This window comes from Canis aureus, chromosome 8 (genome assembly GCF_053574225.1).
Source record: "Canis aureus isolate CA01 chromosome 8, VMU_Caureus_v.1.0, whole genome shotgun sequence".
NCBI lineage: Eukaryota > Metazoa > Chordata > Mammalia > Carnivora > Canidae > Canis > Canis aureus.
The window spans coordinates 46,369,704-46,395,740 of record NC_135618.1 but is presented as its reverse complement, the minus strand read 5'-3'; the positions used below and the strand labels follow the sequence as shown (position 1 = coordinate 46,395,740).

General features: G+C 44.4%; 1 protein-coding gene and 1 long non-coding RNA gene across 3 annotated transcripts in view; one reads left to right on the top strand and one right to left on the bottom strand.

Moving 5' to 3' along the window:
- The window catches only part of LOC144318994 (uncharacterized), a 143,575-nt gene extending 131,899 nt beyond the window's left edge, over nucleotides 1-11,676 (top strand). Inside the window, exons 62-67 of the mRNA XM_077906642.1 lie at nucleotides 462-667; nucleotides 805-982; nucleotides 1,595-1,704; nucleotides 1,920-2,033; nucleotides 2,190-2,331; nucleotides 10,579-11,676. Coding sequence (XP_077762768.1) covers nucleotides 462-667; nucleotides 805-982; nucleotides 1,595-1,704; nucleotides 1,920-2,033; nucleotides 2,190-2,331; nucleotides 10,579-10,583 — 755 coding nt within the window. The 3' untranslated portion in view covers nucleotides 10,584-11,676. The remainder of the gene's footprint in view (nucleotides 1-461; nucleotides 668-804; nucleotides 983-1,594; nucleotides 1,705-1,919; nucleotides 2,034-2,189; nucleotides 2,332-10,578) is intronic.
- Nucleotides 2-26,037, bottom strand: LOC144318999 (uncharacterized). Of its 2 annotated transcripts, none has more exons than XR_013384927.1 (5): nucleotides 25,355-26,037; nucleotides 10,916-11,135; nucleotides 10,079-10,169; nucleotides 440-661; nucleotides 2-343 (listed from the first exon to the last, which is right to left on the bottom strand). It is a non-coding gene; the product is annotated as an uncharacterized LOC144318999 (long non-coding RNA). The 2 variants fall into 2 exon arrangements; XR_013384928.1 differs by lacking the exon at nucleotides 25,355-26,037 and adding an exon at nucleotides 12,009-12,422.

Below are 26,037 nucleotides of genomic sequence, written 5' to 3'. Positions count from 1 at the left end.
ATTCACATACCACACCATTTATTTTAAGCATATAATTCAGTGGCTCTGAAAATATTCAGAGAGGTGCACATTCCATCACCAGAGTCAATTTTAGAGCATTTTCATTACCTCAGAAGCTGACCTTTGCCCCTTAGCTGTCATCCTCAGTCCTCAGCTCCCACCAGTCTACTTCCTGGCTCCGTGGATTTGCCTACTCTGGACAGTTCGTACAAATGGGATCATGTAACACGTGACCTTTTGTGATGGCTTTTCACCCAACAGAACCTTTTCAAGATTCACGCGTGTATCAGCCTTTTGTTTCTGTGTATTGTCGACTTGGCTGTAGACAGCTTACTTCTGGGTGCTGAGGGGAGAAGAGCTGGGGGTAGACCTCCTGCATGTGGGCTTCCCAAGAGGACACCCTAGAGCCCCCCTGGGCAGAGGGACCCATCTCACTTGCCTTAGGGATTTCTTCTTCCCAGACCATGCTGTGGTGGCCGGGGACAGGCATGTGGTAACCTTCGATGGCCAGGTGTGGAGTCTTGGTGGCCACTGTGGCAGTCTGCTGCTGGCCAAGGACTTCGCCCACAACACGTTCTCGCTGACGCTGAACCGGGCCCCTTCAGGACTCACATCCCTGTCCGTGGAGCTGAACCACACGACCCTGGTCCTCTACCCAAGCCTAAAGGTGAGCATGCGAGAGGGGAGGCTGCTTTCCTGCCTCCTGTCACATCCACACACCCATGTTCTAGGCCCCAGGCCCTTCCCACCTGGTGTGCCATGTTGCCCACCCCTTGTCCTGCTCAGCCCATGTCTGACCCACAGACCTACAAGCTGTACGACTCCTCCCTGCCTACGGAGATCTGTCCACACCTGGATCTGCCACCTGCTAAGACAAGGGGGGACATTCCCAAGATCGAACTGACCAGTGAGGACGGCATCTCAGTCACCTATGATGTGCGAACTGGCCTCTGCAGCCTGACTCTGGGCCTCTGGCTCCATGGTGGGTCTGGGCCCAGTTGGCAGCCTCCGAGCCAGTGGAGTTGGCTTTGCCGAGACCACAGCCAGCTTCCAGGGTTGAGGCCAGAAGATTCCCAATGAATGGCACTCTCGGGGTCCTCAAGAGGCTGGGGGCGGGATTTCCAGGGACTCCCTCAGGCTGCTGCTGCTCCTTGGGGCTTGCAACCTGAGCCAGCATAAAGAAGCAGAGTCCAAAGGGCTCAAAATAGCTAGATGGTCAGAGGCCATCTCTCCCTGCTAGATAATGCCCGTGCTGCAACAGTTCCTAAAGGCAGATGGGCAGATACTGCTCTGTGCCCATTGGCCTTGTTTCTCCTGCTGTAATACCACAGTCTCCTCCTCCTCTCATCCCCCTCTTGTTCCCAGAGTGGATGACCTGACTGAGGTTAATGAACAACTCTCCCACCGGCCCAGGCCACTCAAGGCTGGGGCTTGCAGTCAGTGGGAGGGTCCAGGGAGGGGCACAAATGCTTTCTGCCCTTCCTTTCCCCTTTCTCTTCTCCCTCTAATGAAGGGTTAGAGCCCAGATGGTGGCACAGGAATAGGCATGGAGGGTTCATCACCCCTGGCTCTCACACAGCCCCTTTCCCCACAGGTGTGTCTGCTGGCCTTCTAGGTACCAATGACAATGAGGCAGCCAATGAGTGGATGCTGCCAGATGGCAAAGTGGCCCAGAGCCTGGAGGAGCTCACCCTCGCCTGGCAGGTGAGCTGGTTTGCCAGCCCTTCCTCTCTTAGGGTTTGTGCATCACCAGGGAGTGGTAGCTGGGTGCAGAGACTGGCTCAGGGCATACATACTCTGGAGCCAACTTCTCAGGCCCAGGGGGTGGACATCCCCTCCAGAGGCTGATGCACCTGCTCTAGCTGCCCAAGATGAAAGAGGTCCAGGTGAAGGCCTGAGTCTTAGATTTGTCTCACTAGGTAGGTGGTGACTGCAGGGCCATGGAGAAACCTCAGGAGTGCCCAGCCCAGAGCCTCACCTGCTGGGCCTTCTTCCAGGACCCTCATTCCTGCCTGGGGAACTGCTTCAGAGTGGTGAGTGTGAGGCTGGGGCTGGAACCCAACAGAGGCCATGCAACAGGTAGACCAAAGGACCAAAAGTTTCCCCCACCTTGCCTCTGGCCCTCCTCCTCTGTGCTACCCCCAATGGTACAGTGGGCCAGAACCATGACTGTGGATGCTGGATTGCAGGTGGACCCCACACCCTTCCTTGGCCTGTGCAACCAGGACACCTGTGGCACCCAGGAGCTCCACTCTGCCTGTAACCTGGCAGCCACTTACATCCACTTGTGTGCCCGGGGCTTCGTGCCCCTGGACCCTCCTCCACAGTGTGGTAAGCTGCCCCAGCTGTCAATCCAGCTGACCCGTGCTTTCCCTCCCAAAGGGAAAACTAGTTCCTTTCTCTTAGCTCATTGTAGGACAATGGAGTATCTGTCCGCCTGGCAGGAGCTAAGAGTCAAAACAAAGTTATGTGCAAAGGAGTACTTATTGAGAGAAAAAGAAGCCTGAAGACTCCCCACTGTCCAAGCCAAGTCTAGTGACCCTGGAGTCATCTGACACAGGAGACAATAGCTCAGGCAACCATAAACTCACCTCCCAAAAATTTACAACCTGCTCTTCCGGGGCTCCCGGGGTAGGACTCCTTGTTAAAGGAACAATTATTTGTACATGACACTTGTAGAAGAATGGTAAGGCAGGCTGTATGCACGGGGTTCCTATAGTGGTATAGGGACCACTGTGGTTTGGCTGTGGGATCGGGCTCAACTCTGAATACAACAGGGAAAAGTGCAGACTGAGAGCCAAGGAACAGGGTGGTGGTCTGTGGATGGAAGGTTGCTAAGAGGAACCATCACAGATGATGGAGTCCTGGCTAAATGGAACTGCCAGGGATCTAGTTGGAGGCAGGCCAGACTGAGCAGAGGAACCCTGTTGGATGGCAAGGTGACCAGTTATTCTGGCTCAACTGACCTAACATCATTCCTGCTAAACCTGGCTAATGGAGAGATGGAGCCCCCGAAAGCCAGGGCCTCACAGATTTCCACGGAGCCCGAGTAGAGCCTAGTCAAAGAAAGACTCTTTCCCATCTGGTAAGACCTTCAGAGGCTAGAATTTGAGATTAAATATACATAGTCACTGAAATTTAAAACTTAACCCACTAAATCACCCAGATGCCCCCAATATGTAAGTGTCCAACTCTCGATTTCAGCTCAGGTCATGATCCCAGGGAGTCTGCTTAAGGTTTTCTCCCTCTCACCTCCACTCGAGCTCTCTCTCTGAAAATAAATATTTTAAAACAGAATCAACACAAGAAAAAATTCACTAACTGGAAGACATAAGAGTCTCATAGAAATTTCAGAATGAGAAAATAAAGAGGAACTCCTCAGGTTCCAGAAGCACAAGGTATCCTAAATACTGTCAATAAACCTTTATTAAGACATATCAGGGTGGAAAATAAGTGATCTTTCAAAGACAGACAACTCTTCTCCCACCAGCAAGGAGGGAAGACAGTAAATTTTATGCCCAGCTCAACTATGATTTAAGGTTAAAGATGAAACAAATTTTTAGCACCAAGCGATCTGAAAATAGCTTTCCTACTGATGGACACACACTAAAGGAACAGAGCCACACACATTTAGTTACATGCCATCTGTGGCTGCTTTTGTGCTCCAACAGCAGAGTATTTTTGCAACAGCAACTGCAGATCTGGCTGCAAAGCCTAGTGTGTTTACTATTCAATTCATGACAGAAAGTGTTGGCTGGTCCTCAGTGTGAAACCAGGGGAAGCAGAAGGGAGAAATTAAAGAGAAATTAATGAAATAGGAAGAAATGAACAAGAAGTCAAAACTACAGATCTAGTAGAGATTTCAAAAAGCTATCTGAAAATGTTACTGATAAATTTCAGAGGTTAAATATGATCTGTTCAGATGGTTCTAAGAATATTTAACCTAAAGAATCTCATAGCCATCCAATCAACTGAATCTATAGGCTAAAATGTACTTCTAAAAGACATCAGGCAAAGCTTAGTGAAGTTAGTGAAGCACACCAAAAAATAGATTTCATCAAGATTAGAATTTTTTTGTTCTGTGAAAGACCTTGTTAAGAGAATGGAAAGACAAAGGAAATACTTATAAACCACATATCTGACAAAGGACTCCTATCTAGGATATATAAACTAAAACTTAACAGTTAAAAAAAAAACAATCTAAATGGAAAATGGGAAAAAAGAGACATTTCACTTAAAGGAACATATGAGTGGCACACACAAAAAAATGTTCAACAGTATTAGCCATTAGAGAAACGAGAACACCACAAATCTATCAGAATAATTTAAAAAATAACCATGACACCAAATACTGGCAAAATTGTGGAGCATGTATTCTGGTGGCAAAATGTAAAATGGTACAGTCAGTCTGGAAAAAAAGCTAAGTATACACTTAACATATGATCTGGCAATTGTGTTCCTAGACATTTATCCCAGACAAATTAAAACACATGTTTCATGCAAAAGCCTGTACATAGTTATTCATAGCACTGTTATTTATAATAGCCCAGAACTTGAAACAACCAAAAGAGCCTACCTTTGGTGCACAATTAAATTTTGTTATGTGCCTATACCCTGGGATCCTACTCAGCATTAAAAAAGGAACACACTATTTCTACAGGCAACAACTTGGATGAATCTCAAAAGCATTATGCTGAGGGGTTAAAAAGAAAAAAAAAGAAAGCCAAACTCAGAAGGTCATAGAAGATTTTATTTATATAACTTTCTCAAAATGACCAGTTATAAAGATGGAGAATAAATTAGCATCTGCTGGATGCTTGTGGCTGCCACCAAGAGGTAGCACAAGGGAGATGTTTGTGGTGGTGGTAGTAACATGAATCTACACCTGTGATGAAATGTCAGAATTATATACATGCATTCTACCAACGTCAATTTTAGGGTTTTGATATTGTACTAATAATTATGGAAGATGTGACCATTAAAAATACTGAATAAAAGATACACAGGAACCCTCTATACTTGCTATCCTTGAACTTTCTATAAATCTGTAATTATTTTTTTTAAGATTTTTTTCTATTTATTTGACAGAGAGAGAGAACACAAGCAGGGGGAGCAGCAGATGGAGAGGGAGAAGCAGACTCCCTGCTTGAGCAAGGAGCCTGATAAGGGGCTCAATCCCAGGACCCCAGGATCATGACCTGAGCCACCCAGGCACCCAAGAGACTCACTTAGATCTGAGGACACACATAGGTCGAAAGCCAAAGTATGGAAAAAGATCTTCTTTTTTTTTTTTTTTTAAAGATTTATTTATTTATTTATTCCTAGAGATGCAGAGAGAAAGAGAGGCAGAGACACAGGCAGAGGGAGAAGCAGGCTCCATGCAGAGAGCCTGACATGGGACTCGATCCAGGGTCTCCAGGATCACGCCCTGGGCTGCAGGCGGCGCTAAACCGCTGCGCCACCGGGGCTGCCCGGAAAAAGATCTTCTATACAAATAATAACCAAAGAGAGCAGGGGTGGTTATGTTGATATCAGACAAATAGAATTTAAGAAAAAAAATTTTACAAGGTAAAGGACATTACATAATGATAAAAGGGTCAATTCACCAAGATCTAACAATTGTAAGCATATGTGCACCAGATGTCAGAGCTTCTAAATATCTGAAACAAACATGGACAGAATTGAAGGGAGAAAAAGATGTTCTATATTGAGACCTTAAACCCTTCATGACCCACCCACTTTTAACCATGGATAGAATAACCAGACAGAAGATCACTAAAGGAAAAGAGAATTTGAGCAACACTACAAATCAATTGTACCTAACATACACACAACACTCCACCCAACAACAGCAGGAGATATACCCTGAGATCATGACCTTCAGTTAAGCTGAAGGCAGATGCTTAACCAACTGAGCCACCCAGGCACCCCACCACAAAATAAGTCAATAAATTTTGGAAGCTAAGATCATACCAACTATCTTTTCCAATCACAATGGAAAGAAATTCCTAGAAACATGCAACCAGAAATCAATAATAGGTGGAAAATTGGAAAAATAAAAAATTGTTCAAAATTAAACAACATGCCAAAACCTTGGGATTTAGAGAAAGCAATGCCAGGAAGGAAATTTACGTTCTTTTCCTGTAAATACTTACATGAAAAAAATATCTCAAATCAACAACCTACCTTTATGCCTTAAGGAACACCACCCCCAAAAAAACAAAAAAACCAAGCTGAACCCACAACTAGCAGAAGGAAATCATAAAGATTCAAACAGAGATAAATGAAATAAAGAATAAAGTCAGCAAAATTTTTAAAAGATCAATAAAAACTGGCAAAACTTTAACTAGATTGGCTAATTAAAAAAAAAGTATTCATTAAAATCAGAAATGGAGGACATTGCAGCCAATTTTGACAAAAATAAAAAGGATTTTAGGAGTACTACGAACAATTGTATGACAAATTGAACAACCTAAATGAAATGGATAAATTCCTAGAAACATAAACTTGCCAGGACTGAATCATGAAAGAATAGAAATCTGAACAGACCCATAACTAGCAAGAAGATTGAAATAGTAACTAAAAACCTCCTCATAAAGGAAAAAAAAAATCCTAGGACCAGATGGCTTCGCTAATGAATTCTACAAAGCATTTAAAGAAATTAAAAGCAATCCTCCTCAAACTCTTACAAAAGCTTGAAGAGGGAACATGTCTAAATCCACTATATGAGGCTACCATTCCCTCTATACCAAAGCCAGATAAAGACACTTCAAGAAACAGAAACTACAGACCAATATTCCTGATGAATATAGATACAAAATCCTAAGAGAACAGAAAAGAAGAAAGAAGAAAGAAAAGAAAGAAGAAAGAAAGAAAGAAAGAAAGAAAGAAAGAAAGAAAGAAAGAAAGAAAGAAAGAAAGAAAAAAGAGAGAGAGGAAGGAAGGAAGGAAGGAAGGAAGAAAGAAAGAAAGAAAGAAAGAAAGAAACAAACAAACAAACAAACAAACTAGCAAAGAGAATTCAAGAGTGTATTAGGACTATACACCACAACCAAGTGGGATTTATTCCTGAAACGCAAGGATCGGTCAAGATAGAAAAATTATTTGATAGAATATACCACATTAACAGAATGAAGGACAAAAACTACATGCTTGCCTATGTTGATGCAAAAAAAGAAAAAAACATTTGAACAAAAATTTGATACCCTTTCATGATAAAAACACTCCACGAACGGAGACTAGAAGGAAACTTCAACTAATAAAATGCTTACATGACAAGCCCAGAGAGAACATATCTAATGGCAAAAGACTGAAAGCTTTTACTCTGAGATCAGGGATAAGAACAGGATGTTTATATTGGTTTCTTCTCTTTAATATAGTATTAGGAATGCTAGCCACAGCAATTAGGCAAGAAAAAAAAAAGGCATCCCATTTGGAAAGGAAGATGTTATGAAGATGTTATGTATGTTCTCAGACAAAAATGATCATATATATATATGCACATATAAATATGTATATATATTTTATAAATATATATATAATCTCCTATGTGCCTGCAGAAATCCCTAGAGATTACACTGTATTAGAACTAATAAATTTGGCCAAGTTGCAGAATACAAAATCAACACAAAAATTGGTTGCCCTTCTATACACTAAAACAAAAGGAAGTTAAGAAAATAATTCCATTTTCCATAGTATTAAAATTAATAAAATACTTGAGAATAAACTTAACCAAGGGGCTGAAAGACTTATACACTGAAAATTATAAAACATCACTGAAAATTAAAGAAGATACAAATAAATGGAAAAAATATCCCATGTTAATGGATTGGAATACTTAACATCATTAAGGTGTCAATACTACTGATCTAGGGATTTAAAGAAGCCCTGCCCATCAAAATCCCAATAGTCTTTTACAGAATTAAAAAAAAATCGTATGGAATATGATAGCCAAAGCAATCTTGAAAAAGAAAGTTAGAGGTCTTATACTTCCTGGTTTCAAACTCATAACAAAGCTACAGTAATAAAAACAGTATGGTGCTGCCACAAAGATATATATACAGACCAGTGGAATAGAATAGAGAGCCCAGAAGTAAAACCTTGTGATTTTTGACAAGAGTGTCAAGACCATTTAATGGACAAAGCACAATATTTTCCATCAAATAGTGGGGAGGTGGGGTGGGGTGCAGGGAACAGGTATCTATACCCAAAAGGATGAAGTTGGACCCTTACTTTACATCACATACAAATACTTGCTCAAATGCATCAAATGCCTAAATATAAAAACAAACTATAAAACCCTTAAAACAGGGGGAAAGCTTCACAACACTAGGTTTGGCAGAGTCCTTGGATAGGGCACCAAAGGCATAGGCAACTAAAGAAGACAAATTGGACTTCATCAGAATTAAAAACTTCTGTGCACAAGATGACACAATCAACGGAGTATTAAAGGCAACCTGTGAAATGGGAGAAAATATTTGCAAATTTTATCTGATAAGGGGTAAATATCCCAAATATATAAAGAAGAACTGCAAACTTACTATCAGCAAAACAACTTCATTAAGAAATGGTCAAAAGAGGGGCACCTGGCTGGTTCAGTCAGAGGAACATGGGACTCTTGATCTCAGGGTCATGAGTTTGAGCCCCAATTGGGGGCAGGGGGTAGAGATTACTAAAAATAAATCTAAAACCGTTAGAAAAAATGGTCGAAAGACCCAAAGAGACATTTCTCCAAAGACGACATCCAGACAGCTGACAAGCATAGGAGAAGATGCTCAATATCATTCATCGTCAGGGAAATGTGAATCAAAACCACAATGACATATCACCTCATATCCATTAGGATGTTTACTATTAAAAAAATTAGGAAATAAATGTTAGCAAGGATGTGGAGAAATTGGACTCTTGTGCACTCTTGGTAGAAATAAAAAAAAAAAAGGAAAATGACATAGCCACTATGAAAAACATTATGATGGTCCCTCAAAAAATTAAACATAGGACCATATCATCCAGCAATTCCACTTCTGTGTATATACCCAAAGGAATTGAAAGTACAGACCCAGATATTTGCACCTCCCCATTTGTAGCAGCGCTATTCACAATAGCTAAAAGGTATAAGCGATCCAAATGCCCATGAATGGATAAGCAAATATGTGATATATATGATGCAACATTATGCTTAAAAAGGAAAGACATTCTGACACTTGCCACATATGACGCTAAGCATATTATGCTAAATGAAAGAAGCCAGTCACAAAGAGACCGATGTGGTATGATTCCACTTGCAGGAGGCAGCTAGAGGGGTCAAAATCACGGAGACAAAGTCTCCATGGCTGGTGGAAGGGGGGATGTGGGTAAAGGGGGTTGTTGCATAACTGGGACAGAGTTTCAGTTTTGCAAGATGAAAAAAAAAAGTTCTGGAGGTGGATGGTGGTGATGGCTGTACAACACTGTGAACATACTAACAGTGCCCTGTGCCCTTATCCACAGCAATTAACATTTTTTAAACTAAAGAATGTCTGTGGAGCACCAACTCCATGCTAGACGTGGTGATATGACAATAAACACTGTACTTATAAGCAATGTAACTATACAAAATGAGCACAGAGACAGAATTCTCAGGGTAAGAACCAGCACAGACAGACACAAACACGCAGGAATTCATTCACGACTGGGTTTATCTGACACGGACTGTAAACTTTGACTGGCAGCTTGGAAGTAGAGCCTATCTGGAAAAGAACCACAAGTAGAATCTCTCTGCGGAGGACAGAAAAGGCACTGAATAGAATTCTTTAATGTTCCTATTTTATTTTCAAAAATAACAAAGGACGGATAGGTGGGACCTCCCTTAGGGGTTTGGTATCTAGCCTTTAACACCACAGTTGGGTGGTGACACGTCAGAAGCCCTCTGAGGTCAGCAGCCAGATAAAAAGATACAGTGTCTCTGCTTCTACTGCACACTCTATTCACAACCCCATCCCCACTTAGACCAGTAAAAAAAAAAAACAAAAAAAACAAAAACAAAAAAAAAAAAACCACGAAGTAGAAGAGATCTGAAAGAAAAACTTTAAAAACTCACCTACCAATGATGGCTTGCCTAGGGCGGGTGCAGAGATCCACACTCCAGCGTGAGCCAGGGATTCCGGAGGGGCAGAGGAGGCTGGATTGCTCTGAAAGTGGAGGGAAACCACCCAGAGGTCACCAAATATTCTAGATCCATCCAAATGTCCCTGCTGCTTTCATGACCTGGATACCCTCTCTTTATCCTCCAGGAGTCAGCTGAGGCATGACTCCCTAAACAACCCACTTTGGGTTAGGTGCATCCCCCATGCTCCCAAAGCCTCTGGTGCTGGGGCTCAGCCCTCCCCCTAGGCTGGGAACTCCGGGGTGGGGGTGGGGTGTCATGTCTTGGTTCTCTGCTGACAGGTGTAGGGAACCACCTGACCATACCTGCTGCTCTTGTCCAAAGGGGGAGAGGTCCTTTTAATAAGGGCCACACTGGGCCGGACACGGCTGCAGCTGCAAACAGAGGGCCCCTGTCTTCTGGGTACACAGCACAGCCTTCTCTTCTCTTTACAGTTTGAGTCTCCCCAAGCCAGCACCAGACTGCCAATGATTTCAGACTCCTTCCTCCTCTCCCATCAATCCCAGCTCCTCAGCAAGACCTGGATTCTTATTCTTGGCTGGGACAGAACCGCCAGCATGAAATGGCAGGAGGTTCAGAGATCACAATTGCTATAGCAAATGAGGGCTTAGACTCAAGGATTTCAAAATACTTCTAGGGATAATAAAGTTCACAACTGGTCTGGATGATTCTCTCCCTTCCTCCTCGACACCTGCACTGCTCTTTAGGAGACAGCCTGGCCCGCTGGGCCCACCTCAGAAGAGGGAACTCCATTCCAGCAACTATTCTTACCCAAGATATTTTTTCTTGCTCAGCTCCTGCATCTGAGGCCTCCACTGTGTGTGAGCCTGGGCTGCCATGGGGTCTTCCCGGTGTGGGACTGGCTTCCCTGGCCTTCTGCAGCATCTCCCTTAAAGCACGAGACTCCTTGAGGCAGACTCATGGTCCCAAATCTCTTCATCATAAGCCTGGTGGGAGAGTGTCCTCTTTGGGGCAGATGCTGACCCTGGAACTGAATGTTTGGGGGACATTTGAGAAGGCCTCCTTTTTGAGGGGCTGGTTTCCACAGACACGTGCTAGGGGCACTCAGGCCCCAAGGATACAGCCTTTCTTTAGGAAGGCAGACCGATCCTTTGAAATTTTGTCTGAAAAATACATATATGGTGGATTCCCTTAACACGTCCATTGGATTGATGGGACCAACCATCCACTGGAAAGATGGGAGAGGCTTGGGTGCCCGTGAAATCTGCCCACCAGTAGGAGGCTCCCTCAAGCCCTCTGTACACAGAGTCCTAAGGTCCAGATTCCAGAGCACAGAGCAAAGTGTCAGACAGGAGGAATGGGGCAACCAGAAGGTCGGATGCCAGATTCAGTTGCCCTGGCCTCCCCACACAGAAATCCCCAGCACACGGCAGATGCTCAATAAAGTTTCAAAGAAGGAACTCTAGAGAGTGTGAGAGTTTCTTGAAGAAGGCATGCCTGGGGCCCATCTAGCACATTCCCACACACTGGAGGGAAGGGGGAGGAGGAGGGGTGTTCTGATTTGTTGAGCACTTGCCATAGCGTCATGGGTTACAACCAAAAGATCCCAGAGTCCAGACACCGCTCTTTGAAAGATGTTTGATCTTTTCTCAGACCTTAGAATAGCCCAGTGAGGAATGCATGCCCCCGTGTGATGGAAGAGGCAGGCTCAGAGAGCCCAGCAGACTTACACAAGGTAATCCAACCAGCAGACTGGCAGTCTGCTGGCACTGATCTGGGCCCTTTGGACCCTCAAGGCTTCCAGCATCAGTCACCACCTCCTAGGTTTGCAAGAGCTGGGCACCATATAGTCTACCATTGACACTGAGAGTCAAGTGCATGTTAGCCTTGTCCCCATCCATACCTGTAGTGCTTATTCATTTTCTCCTAGTCCACATTAAAATGCCCAATGAGCTGTGTCACATGTGATCAGGAAGGCACCCCCAACCATCAGAGGTGCTATGCTAGGCCTTGCTTCCAAGGAAACCAGCCGAGGAGGAAGAGGAAGTAAGAAGACTGTTCACAGTGTAAAGTAAAATTACTGGAATGTGGGAAGGGGGCGGGGGTAGGCTGAGCAGTTCAGAGTCTGACACGCCCATGGGTTATAACCACGTGACCTCAGTATTTAGATCTGCTCAAAGGATCTGTGATTTCCGGTCCAGACAGAAAATAGAAGAGGGTTCACAACCTGCCTCCCACACTCTGTCCCCAGCCAAGCACTTACCAGGAAAAGGGCGGTAGGCTGGGCACGCGCCCAGACCCCAAGGGGGAAGTGCAGTTCTCCTTTCTCAAGGCAGATATGACAAAAACCAACACTTTGCAATTTGGGGTGTGTGGCTGGGTGTGCATGCACATGCGCAGAATTTAAAGAAAAATGGATGTGGCTGGGGGTGATTCCATTAAAAATACCTACAGGCATGTCTACAGCATATAAAGAGCAGGTGCAAATAAAGTTTTTAGAAATCCAGTCTCTGTGGAGTCATTTGGTAAAGGATAGAACGAGCAAAAGAGCAGAAATAACAGCTAAGGAGTAAACATGAGGCAGAAAATGTAATTTTACTAACTAAATGAAACATAACGGTGATTTTATTATGCTGCAGAGTAGGTATTTAAGTAATAATACCCAGAATTGGTGAGGCCGTGGGCAAAACTGAAGCCCTCAAATTCCGTCACTGGCAGTTTCAGTTAATACCTCGCTAGTGGGTCTCCTCCATCTTTTTAAAACCATTCATTTCTTTGACATTATAAGCCTCACTCCTGGGACTTTATCCAAAACTAGGGAGGGAGGGGAATAGGAATGATTCCCAAGAATTTCAAAATAACTTCATTAGTCAAAATGATGAAAAATCACAGACCGCTAACAGGGAAATGATTTTTTAAAGTTGTGGTCTATTAATTTGATACACTATCTCGAACTCATTTGTCAAGAAGTCCAACATGAGGCAATATATTAACATGAGAAAAAAAGATTATACTCCTCCAAGTAAAGCAGAAGACTGCAAAAAGCTGCACTAAGAAGGACTATATATTGACAAAAACTGGTAGGGGACATAGGAAAATGGAAACAGCTCATAAGGAAGAGTGATCACCCTGTAGGTGATTTTTTTCTTTTAAAAATTCCTTTTGGGGGCGCCTGGGTGGTTCCGTTGGTTAGGCTTCCGACTCTTGGTTTCAGCTCGGGTCCTGATCTCAGTGTCATGGGTTGTTCAAGGCCAGTGTGGAGCCTATTTAAAACAAATTTTATTTAGAAAGAAAAATAAACTTAAAAAAATAAAGATGCCTTTTATAATTGGTATGATGCTATTTGTCCCAGAGATTTTTAAAAATTAAAAGGAAAGGAGAGAACAGAGACTGTGTTTAATGAGTATAGAGTCTCAGGGAAAATAGTGAGGTGGGTTGTACAACATCTGAATGTATCTGATGCCACTGAATCAGACACTCAAAAAAATGGTAAATTTTTGTTCTAGGCATTTTACTATAGTAGAAAAAAATAACAGGGAGGAGACACAGGCTCTAAGAAATTTTTTGTTTCTGAAATCAGACGGGTGGGGGTAGCCATGAGTGGTATGTGCTTATAGGGACAAAAGCCTAGAGGGAGAGGAGGAAGGTGGAAACAGAGGGGGGGGGGTGAGGAAGAGGAGGGAGGGGGCAGGTAACCCCTTCCTACTTGAGACTGCTTTTCATCTTGAGGGAGAATAACATGCAAGTCATTTCTTGGAGGAAGCTTCTGTAGGGGAGGAAAAAAAAAATCATTTGCTCTACCCATCTTGGGTTCTGTGGCTGGGGCCCCTATAAATTGTGCTGACCAGAGACAGATTGGCAAGAAGAAAACAGAAGTTTACTAGCATACTCATCAAGCATGCACATAGGAGCACTCACATGAGAAATAAAAAATGTGTGTGTGTGTAGAGAGTGTGTTAACAAAAGAACACATTTTTTAGTGAAAAGTCAGAGAAGAACTTTGAGCTCCTAGAGGCAGAACACTGAGGGGAAGGCAAATATACGGAGGAACTAAGAGTGGTTAAGGACCAGTCTTTAGCAGAGCTTGTTACTGCAGATGCCTCTGGTGCTCATAAGGGACTAGAGTTGTCTCCAGGAATTACCCTGTGCCCTTCCTGGCAGGGAGGGGAGGGAGATACCTTTAGCCCTGCTCCTGGGCAAATAGGGAAAGCACAGAAGGACCTGTTCCTGTGTCTGCTTCTTCTCAGTTGCCTCTGCATCAAATGCTTATCCCTACGGGGCATATTTTCAAGCAGCATGTTTTGCTACTCTTCACCTCTATCAGTCCCATTCTTGCCATGTACAGGGGGATTATGGGCAAATTAAAACATATAGTGAGCAAGTATAAATGTATTTTTTTAAAACCAATCTACACTCCATGAGATGGTTTGAGTGAAGCCTGAGTTTTACAACAAAAGGGGCCGAGGGAAAACTGCTTATGTTTGACCATTGTGTAAAGTAAGGAGGAAACTGACCCAGTCAACACACATCTTGGGGAAACCCATGTGAACTTTTATTACCTAACCTCGGTTCTTGGTTATTTTTTAAAGACTGGGAAGAAGGGGCGTCTGGGTGGCTCAGTGGTAGAGCATCTGCCTTCAGCCCAAGTCATGATCCCGGGGTCCTGGGATCAAGTCCTGCATCAGAATCCCCACAGGGAGCCTGCTTTTCCCTCTGCCTGTGTCTCTGCCTGTGTGTTTCTCATGAATAAATAAATAAAATCTTAAAAAAAAAAAGACAGGGGAGGGGTAGAAGTGAGGTCACAGTGAAGCACTCTGACCAGCAGGTCTACCCTCAGGAGAAGAGCTGAGCCCTTAGTTGACCCTAGACTGCTGAATGCAAAGGACAATTTTTGGTGACTTCTTGCTGCCCCAGGCGCTCTGGGAGATGATGTATATCTTGGCCTATTCCTCCAAGAACAACTTGGAAGAATGTAATGTTTCCTGAATGTAAAAGTTCTCAAAAATTAATTAATAGAAAAAGTATTAAACTGAAGTCACTTTAAGACTTGTTTTATTTGGTGGTGGGGAAGGGGGTTTAAGCGAATCAAGACAAGAAGGGGGTTGCTGGGGCCACAGTCTATGCAAGAAAACTTGAAAACCTAGAGGAAACATATTTTGGGGGACGAAGGGGAGTATGAAGAACCTGAAGAAGCTCAGGACAAGTATCCCCAAAATGTGCAACTTTGGCACATGGGCTATTTTGAGCTGAAGGCAGTTGAAACCCTGCAACCTCAAGAGAATTTTGCCCCTCCCTTAACAGTCTAGACAATCTAAATGGTGGGGTCTCTCCCAGGGTAAGAGTTATTACCATAGATAAAGGTTTATCTGAGCGATCCATCTGTATGGCAGGGCAAACATCTTATCACCAAACATCCGGTCTCCCTATTGCTCTGAGAATGCCCTCTTCCCTCTTTGAAGCCCCAGACCCCTATCCCATCTCTTAGCTCAGGACAGCATATAGACCTCATTTTTCCTTTGTCTTTGAACCTCTCATGTGTGTGTGGGATTCCCATATATATAAAATTAATTGAGTTTTCTCTTGTTAGTCTGTCTCACGTCAATTTAACTCAGACCAGTCAGAAGAATCTTTGAAAGGTAGAGGAAAACTTTCCCCCCCCCAGCATGCCAAAAAGATAAAATATCTATACCAGAAGAAACTTGAGGTTGTTCTAGTGATGCCACTATTTCCCCCAGGCCGTCATGATCTGAGAGGAAGGGTAGACCTCAGGCATGGGTTCTTTCCCAGGTGAAGTCAACCAAGCCTTTAGGAATGTTAATTCCAATGCCATTTAAACCCATGGGGTAGGGACACCTGGGTAGCTCAGTGGTTTAGCGTCTGCCTTCAGCCCAGGGCCTGATCCTGGAAACCCCAGTGTCAGGCTCCCTGCATGGAGCCTGCTTCTCTCTCTCTGCCTCTTTCTCTCTGCATCTCTCATTAATAAAAAATAAATAAAAATCTTTAAAAAATAATAAATAAATAAACCGATGGGGTTGGGGGAAGGCTAGAGGAGGAAGAAACACTTCTAAATTCCATATGGGGACAAGGATATCGAAAGCCAACAATTACAGCAAAGGAAAACCACAGACCAACTTTGCTTACATAAAAATCAGTGCAAAAATCCCAAATAAAATATAAGCAAATAAAATCCACCATGATCATTAAAGGGAGAAATCACCAGAACCAGCCTTGTAGGACAAGGACACCTTTTACTTTAATGTATTAAAGGAGATAAATCATGCTCTTCATAGATGCTGAAAGGTATTTGACAAAATTTACCATTATAACAAAATCTCTTTTTTTAAGATTTTTTTTGTTTTGTTTTTAATTCATGAGAGACAGAGAGAGAGAGAGAGGCAGGCAGAGGGAGAAGCAGGCTCCATGCAAGGAGCCCGATGCGGGACTCGATCCCGGGTCTCCAGGACCACACCCCGGGCTGCAGGTGGCACTAAACCGCTGCACCACTGGAGCTGCCCTATAACAAAATCTCTTATCAAATTAGAAAGGAGGATGCTTTCTTAACAGGACAGAATCACAGACTCAGACGTCCATCAAGCCAAAAAATCAGCATCATTTGTAATGGTTGGAAGCAAGGGAAGTTTCCATGAGACTCTGGAACTAAAGAATGCCCCCTATCACTACTATTTTGTTTGGAAGATCCTAGCTGATGAAAGTAGTTAAGGGGAAAAAAAGAAATTTGAGGAGAAAGAAAGAAGAGAAAGAACTGTGTTTATTCTGGAGAGTCCAAGAGAAGCAATGGAAAAATGTAGCAGACAGTAAGAGATCACTAAGGGATATCGGAGTAACATCCCCAAATACCTAGCCTTCCTGTGTACAAACAGTAAGCAGTTGGAAAAGTTAACAAAAGAAAATATCCCCTTTACAACCACACCCCCACTCCAAAAAAACAAAACAAAACACCTTCCAGAAGCAAATGTGCTAAAATGTATACAATCCAGATGGAGAAATCTTTTTAAAGCCCCTGGAAGATATAAAAGACTTCAGATGTAAAGAAAGCCATACTGCATATATTCTTATCTAAAAAAACTCAACACTAGAGAGGTGTAACTGTCAATATTGAGTGTTGGGGAGGATACAGAATGGGAGCCCTCACACGTGCTGGTGGAGGTGTGAGATGACGTGGTCACTCTGGAAGAAGACAGGTTGGCCTTAAAAAGTTAGACACCCATTTTCCATATGGTTCAGCAATTCTCCTAGGTTGCTACCTAAGAGAGATGAAGACATGAGCTCACACAGACTCGTGCACAAGTGCCCACCAACTGCTGAACAGACAGACAAGCTGTGGTGTGTCCATACTATGGAAGGCTGCTCAGCAGTGAAAAGGAAGTACTGGTACCTGCTACAAGGGAGAAAGATCTCAAAAAACATACTGAGTGAAAGAAGCCAGATGCTGAGGACCACAGGTTGTATGGCTGCATTTACATGAAATGTCCAGAAAAGGAAAATTGGCCAAGACAGAAAGTGGGACAGTGTCTGCCTGGGGCTGGTGGTAAGAACAGGGGGTGACAGTAAAGGGCACAGGTGCTCTTCTTGGGGTGACAGCAGTGTTCTAAAACTGGACTGTAGTCATGGCCGCACAACTCTATAAATTCACTAAACATTACCAAAGTGTACACTTACAATGGGTGATTTTCAATGTATAAAAATAAAGCCACTAAAAAAGCAACTCCTTAAATTTAACATGTAAATATGATCTCAATAAAAATACCCCACAGGGAAATACATGTCTCTGTGTGTGCGCCCACACATAATTTTTCAACTAGATGAGCTGATTCTAAAGTTCATGAAATTTTTAAAAACAACAACAATAACCAGGAACTTTCTGAAAGTAAGAATAAACTAACACTATTAGATACTAAAACAGATTATGATCCTATACTAATTAAAACAATTTCATACCTACAAATATGTGTATGGAAACATACATAAAACATATCAATGGGACAGAAGTCAAAAATACACATAATACATTCAAGAATTTAACATATAATGAAAGACTTCAGTTCAAATCAGTGGAGGGAAGTACTCTTTAGTTATTGGTATTAGAACAACTTAGTAGCAGGATGCCTGGGTGGCACAGCAGTTAAGCATCTGCCTTTGGCTCAGGTCGTGATCCCAGAGACTCAGGATCAAGTCCCATGTCAGGCTCCCTGCATGGAGCCTGCTTCTCCCTCTGCCTGTGTCTCTCATGAATAAAATAAATAAAATCTTAAGAAAAAAAAACAACTTGGTAGCATCTGGGGAAAACACTCTTAGACCCCTCTACCTTTTTCTTTCATCAGAATGAATTATGGATGAGTCAGAGATTTAAACATAAAAAATGAAACTGTAAAAGTACTAGGAGAAAACCCAAAGAAACTTTTAACCATCTCTTGGTAGGAAAAGTCCTTTCTAAGCAAGACTCAAACCCCAGAAATATAGAATATACATACACATACACATACACACACACACACACACACACACACACTTTATGATCTAATAAAAAGTTTTAAAATCTGCAAGCCAGCCTCAGTGGATTGCTACCTCTCGTCATACACAACTCTGAAACTAAGCATAATACATTAGATACTCATTTGCAGGACAATAAGTCCTGCAAGCACAGCACAGAGCTGCAGTTTTTAAGAGGAGTACTTGAGATGAAGTCCATGTTCACCAATGCCTTCTTTGGAAGGGAGAAAAAGAATGGACACTGAGCATGGCTGCATAGCCTGAACAGAGAGCAGTGGGTCTTGTTAACTGAAGATAACAAAGATCAGAGTTCAAGGATGCTAAGGCATCTGAGACTTGCAGGGCAAGCACAGGAGGAGGAGGAGCCACATAGAAGGAGCCCCAGCAATGCGCAAAGAGGTTCACCTCAGATCCTTGGCCAAATCCTAAGCTGCAGAATGAGACTGTATGTGCAGAATGAGACTCTGAGGTCCACTGGGAAACTGCTTGGATGTGTGGGGAGGGGTGGGGGATAAGTAAACTGCACAGAAATATTAGAGGTGGCCCAGGTGCTGCAGCCCGGGTGGCTCAGCAGTTTAGCACCGCCTTCAGCCCAGGACCTAATCCTGGGGACCTGGGATTGAGTCCCACGTCGGGCTCCCTGCACGGAGCCTGCTTCTCCATCTGCCTGTGTCTCTGCCTCTCTCTGTCTCTAGTGTCTCTCATGAATAAATAAATAAATAAATATCTTTTTTTTAAAAAAAGAAAAATAAATAAATAAATAAAAAGAAATATTAGAGGTCATACAATTCCAACCCAAGGAGGAAAGATTCTGATTAATCATGTGAGGCATTCAGTTGACACCGCCAAAAATCCAGGCCTTAAGAGTGTGAAGCACACCTTAGGAGTAGGGTTATATACTACTACTTGGGAGAGGGGAAGAGGGAACCTGAAATATACCCATACTAAAGCTGAAACCAAGCCTTGATATGTTCAAGGTGATCAGTTAGTCAATTTAACGGTCCGCAAGAACAAAACTCAACAGTTTTTAGAGGAAGATAATTTAATCCAGAATCTTTACAACATGTCACCCACAGTGTTCAACAATATAATCCAGAATTACTAGCTGTGTGAAAGAGGAAAATGCAGTTAATTAAAACAGATGCACACATGACCCAGATGCTGGAATAGGTAGACAAAGACTTGAAAATAGTTTAAAGAATTCAGAGGTAAAATGAGACGATGGATAAAGAGATGGAAATTTAAGAAAGAAATGGAAACTTTATGAAAGAACCAAATAGAAGTTTTAGAATGGAAAAATACAAACATCTGAAATGAAAAAATCTATCAGAGGAATTTAACCACAGACTGAACATAGCCCAAGACAGGAATCGGTGAAGTTGAAGACAGGCCAATGGTAGCTATCCAAACTGAAGCACAGAAACAAAAAATAAAAATGAAATGGAAGAGGGTGGGGGAAGAAAACACACATCTGAGATCTGCAGGACAAGTTGTCTGATATACGCACAACTGGAGTCTCACAAGGAGGAAAGAGAGAGAATAGGTCAGAGGAGTATCTTAGGATAATAGCCAGTAATTAATCAAAGTTGATGAAAGATATCAATCCACAGATCCAAGAAGCTCGGTAAAACCCAAACAGGATTAACACAAAGACGAGCACACCTGGGCACATCATAAACTAATGGAAATCAAAGAAAAGGAGAAAAATCTTAAAAGCAGCTTGAGGATGAAAGACATTCCATTAATGGGAACAGCAATAAGCATGACAGCTGAATTCATTAGAAACAGTGGAAGCCAAGGTTGGCCGTGGGCAAAGCGTTTGCAGGAATGCCCGGGCTGTGGGCCAAAGGCAAGGAAAACAAGGAGCAAATATCACATTTCGGGTTATCCTTCCATGCTCACATGTAATAGGATCTCTTGGCAGGGATGGATTTGCTTTTGAAGTTCATCAATTCAGTCAGTTTTCTCTGACACAAGTAACAAAAGATGTATAGCCCAAAAGCACAGGTGGTTTTGGAAAAACATTGACCTGGGGAATGGCAATTTTAATGCATCATTGTCCGGTCTTCTGGGTTTTGCTTTGAGCCCTGTGACAGATGATTAGGTCAGGTGTCCACGCTCAGGGACCTTCTATCCTAAAGAAAAGAGGTTGTCTGGAGCCCTGCCCCCACCTTTTGGTTACTGCACATCACACTCAGCCAGCCTCTCAGCTTAGACTAGGGAAAGCCCCCCTCGTTTCATGAGTCTCAGTGGGCCCAGGAAAGATGGTGGGGTGAACAAACCCATCTGTGTGCCCAGACCAGCTGCCCACCCTGTACTCGCTCTCCAGATCAGGGCTGGCTTTGTAGGCATGCACATTGCAGAGTTAGGGCCCTGTGCTCAGCAGCACCCCTACACCTGCCTGCATGCCCTGTCACCATCTTGAATTTTTTTTTTAAAGATTTTATTTATTCATGAGAGACACACACACACACAGAGAGGCAGAGACACAGGCAGAGGGAGAGGCCGGCTCCCCACAAGGAGCCCGATGTAGGACCCAATCCCGGAATCATGCCCTGAGCCGAAGGCCGATGCTCAACTGCTGAGCCACACAGGTGTCCCACCATCTTGAATCATAATAGTGTTTGATCCAGGGACCCCGCCTTTTCATTTTATGCTGGGCCCCATAAGTTATGTACCTTGTTCTGCTCCAGAGCCACTAATTCCTAGCTTCTCAGGTGCCTGGAACAGGTCAAAGTTTTCATAAAGCAAGGGGGTAGCCAGCCTCAGAGCCCCTCCAAATGGAGAATCTCATCCCTGGCTCTAGTGAAGCCACTTCCTAAAGGAGCCTTACACAGCTTGACTAGTTTAAGGATTAGCATCCCACTGACACAAGAGTGGGTCCGTTTCACACAACTGTGGAATTATTAGGAACAAGAGTGGCCAGTGCCAAAGGGCTAGGGCCTCTTATACACATGCATCTGTACTAAAAATTCCTGGGAGGCCCAGGACCCAGTCTCATCTCATGGTAACTGGGAGTCAGGCTGTCCTGAGCAGGACAAGTCTCCACAATCCTTTTCTCCCCCTCTCAAATTTGGAACAGCTTCCATGGTTGAACAAAGGCAGTGTTTGCATAATGGCTGGCCCAGCTCAGTAGTAGACTGGCTGTGCCTCAGTGGCCCTGGTGGATCAAACTCGCAACTCAGCCCAGTCACCCTGGGCTCTAGCTGGCTAACCTAACTGGGAGCAGCCATTCCCAGCTGTGCTCCCAGATCTGAAAGGCCCATCCTTTCCTGAGAAGCCTCTTTTGGGGTTTCAGGAAGGAAGTGGGGATAGAGAAAGTAAGCCACAGGCTCTTATAACTCTAATAACAGTATCACCTCTTGGTCTGCACCCCCCTTGGGCAGACGCTCTGTGGTGAGGGGGGAGGGTGCTCCCCAGGCTACATTTCATCCTGAAACCACCCAACGGCTCTGAGAGATGAGGCCCAGGGTCTGAGCCCAGCCGGCAAAGCCAGATCCTGGACCCACCAGGTCCCTCTGGCCTGGAGGCCTGCAGTTTTGCTACTACAGCACCCGACAAGAGGCACTGGTGGTGTCAGCCATGAGTTTCATTCTGCTGACAGAGGTTTCTCTTGAAGGACGCTGATCAGGCCAGAGGCCAGCCAGCTCATCCATCCCTGAAAACAGAGAACCCCAACTAGGAAGGGAAAGTAGAACTGTCCACTTCTGTGTCTCTGAAAATAGCTTTATCCAAGGATGGAAGGACCCAACACTGTGCTTCTCACTAATGGGTGAGGGGGTTCCTCGGCTCTGAAAGGACTCCAATGTGGCTTCTTTCCTTTTCCTGCCTGGGCCCCAAACTCTGCTTCCCAGAGCCTCTCATTTTGAAGGCTAAATTTAAAGCCAGAACAAATTCCTCCTCTCTGCCATCCCTGACACCTAGCCCTGAGCCCTAGCCAAGAAGGCTGGTGATTGGCAGGGTCCTTGCTCCCCAAGACCAAGTGGGCAGTACCTGAAAGACCCTTGGGCATAGGCATGAGCTCTTCACCCCTTTTGTAACTGTGGTGACCACCCTGGGAGCCAATTACGCCCCCTTAAGCCTTCTGGGAACACTTAAGTCCTGGGCACAGCAGAAAGGATTAAGTTAATGGAGAAGAGTCATGTTTTTCCAATTAGTTATAAACCACCCATGTTGGAACTTGCGCAAAACTGGCCCTTGCTTTCACATTACCCAAGATTCCTTGTTCCATCTTTCTCCATTAATATGTTCACAAGGGCTTTCAAGCAAATTTGGTTCTAAAGGCCCATGACCATGGAATAAACAGGATGCTCACAGAAAAAGGCCTCCCTCCAGCAGAATGCTAACACCAAAAGTCTCATCTTCCGTAAGCCATGCAGTGAGGGAGCAGATGGAAATTCACTTAGATCGACCAAACATTTCCTACATTGGGCTCATTAACACACACCAACGTGTGCAGTTATGTTTATGTTGGAATTGGATATGCATTTTAGTACATGCATACATTTTTTTTTAACAGATTTTTTCCCACTGACATTTCTCCCCCATGCCAAGTCTGGTCCAGCCTGCCAAACCGGGGAGATCGAGAGCCCAAGCCAGTGAGCTCATTCTTAAAGAGCCTTGTCAAAAGCCAGAAAGGCAAAGAATGTGGGGAAAGCAGGGAAAACGCTATTCTCACGCCTCCAAAGACAAGGCAGGTCTTGCAACGGGGCAGGGCAGCTCCAGCAGCAGGGGAGTGGGAATGACCAGAAGACCTCTCTGTGATCAGCCAGAAACAGTCCACGTGAGGATTTTAACAAGATCGCTCTTATTCCCATTTTGCCAGTGAGGAAACAGAGGCTCAGAGGTTGGGTGTCCCAGAAGCCACAGACATTGAGGGGGAGGGGGGGAGGACTGGGATTCGAAGCCCTGTTATCTGGCTTAGAACCCACATTATCCCTTACGTGGTTGTGGTTGGCAGGTCCTTGTGGTGGCCAGAATTCTAAGATGCCTTCCTAATCCCAAGATCCCCACCCCTGGTGTATACACGTGGTTCCCAGTTACCCAATCCAACAGTAGGAAGGGAAACTAGGTGTTGCTATGAAGGGAATCTGGAGAGGTCATAGTCCCAAATTAGCTGACCTTGAGACAGACAGGCCTTATCCTATGTGACCTATAAACTGGAGCTTAGAGGTCAGGGGGGGAAATCAGGGATTGGAAGCTCAGGAGGAATTTGACACTTTCTGGCTTGAAGATGGAAGGAGATACAAGGCCAAAGAATGGGGGTGGTCTCTAGGAGCAAAGAGCAGCCCCCAACTTGCAGCCAGTGAGGGAATGGGACCGCAGTCCTGCAACCACAAGGAACTGGATTCTGCCAAAAACCCGAATGAGCTTGAAAGCAGATCCTTCCCAGAGCCTCCTACAAATAGCTCAGCTGGCCTAACACTTTCATTTCCATCTAGTGAGGCCTTGAGCAGAAAACCCAACCATGCCATATCAGACGAGCTGCTGGGCTGGCGGCAATTTGTTATGTGGCACGATGGTCCATAACCAATGGTTTCAAAGCATAGTTTCCAGCTATCACACTGAGCAGAGACTTGGGTTGTCTAGGCCTCCTGGAGCCCCAACACTGCCCCATTGGGCTCCCAGCACATCCTTCAGAGCACTGGTCCTTGTCTACAGGAACCAGGTGAACGCAGTAAGAGGACCTTGGAATTAGAAGATGCTTCCAGAGCCTCACCTGCCTTCTCACTGCCGACCTCAGGGCTAGCAACCCACATGACCCACACCTGTGCTGCCCAGTACCCTACCCACCCCCCGCACCACCACTGGCCACGCAGGGCTGGTTACGTTCAAATTCATTAAAATAAAGACTTGAGAATTCAGTTTGGTAGGACTGCCCGACAAAATGGAGGACACCTAGGGAAATTTGAATGTCAAACAATGGATAATTTTTTAGAATAACTAAATCCCAAATGTATGGGATGTGCTTAAAGAGCATTAGTTTATCTGAAATTCACATTTAACTGGGCAGCCTGTATTTTTTTTTTTAATAAAAGCCACTTTGGTGGGGGTGGGGGGACACAGGAGGGACCAGTTTTAGATCTACAGAAGAATTGTGAAAAAAGTATAAAGTTTCCAACTACCTCACCCTCAGATCCCCCTACTGATAACGTCTTACATTAGTATGGTATATTTGTTGTTGCAAACAATAGACCCAGGTTAAAACATTATTAACTGGGGATGCCTGGGTGGCTCAGCGGTTGAGTGTCTGCCTTTGGCTCAGGTCGTGATCCCGGGGTCCTGGGATTGAATTCCACATCGGGCTCCCCGCAGGGAGCTTGCTTCTCCCTCAGCCTGTGTCTCTGCCTCTGTATCTCTCATCAATAAATAAAATCTTTAAAAAAAAAAAAAGAAAACGGGGCAGCTCGGGTGGCTCAGCGGTTTAGCACTACCTTCAGCCCAGGGCCTGATCCTAGAGACGCAGGATCGAGTCCCACGTCAGGCTCCCTGCATGGAGCCTCCTTCTCCCTCTGCCTGTGTCTCTGCCTCTCTGTGTATCTCTAATGAATAAAATCTTTAAAAAAATATATATATATATATATAAAACGTTACTAACTGAAGTTCATGCTCTTTATAGATTTCTTCTTGTCCTGCACCCTTTCTCTGTGGCAAGTTCCCACATTGCATTGAGATGTCCTGTCTTCTTAGGCTCCGCCCCAATTTAAATAACCACATGTGGCTGTGACACTAGCTCACCTTGGCTGTGACAATTTCTCAGACTTTCCTTGTTTTTGATGAGCTTGACAGTTTTGAGGCATACTGGTGAGGGATTTTGTCGAATGTCCATCAACTAGGATTTATTTCATGTTTTCCTTGTGGTGGAGGGTAGAGCTGGGGTAGAGCAGAGGGAAGGAGTCATTCTCACCACACCCTGCCAAGGGTAGATCACACTCTCAACAGGGCTCATGACCGCTGATGTCCACCATGGCCACCTGGCTGAGGTGTGGGGGGTCAGGTTTCTCCACTGGAAAGCTACCCTCCCCCCTACACCTTTCCACGGGGTCCTCTTTGGAAAGAAGTCATCATGCACAGCCCACACTTAGGGAATGGGAGGCGTCCTGTATTTACTCCCATTTACTCTGGGTTTACTGAATTCGGCAACCCTATTGGCGGCCCTAGGTGCATGTCAAGTGCTTCATGAGGCTAGCGGCTACTCTATGGGACAGTGCAGCTCTCTAGTCTAAGTAAAAGCAAACGGGCTACCCAAACACAGATCATTCACCTACTACTAGTGCTATTCTTCACTTAACACTCTCCTTCGGGAAGCCCTGGTGGCCCAGCGGTTTAGCGCTGCCTTCAGCCGGGGCTGTGATCCTGGATTCAGGATCGAGTCCCGCATCCGGCTCCCTGCATGGAGCCTGCTTCTCCCTCTGCCGGTG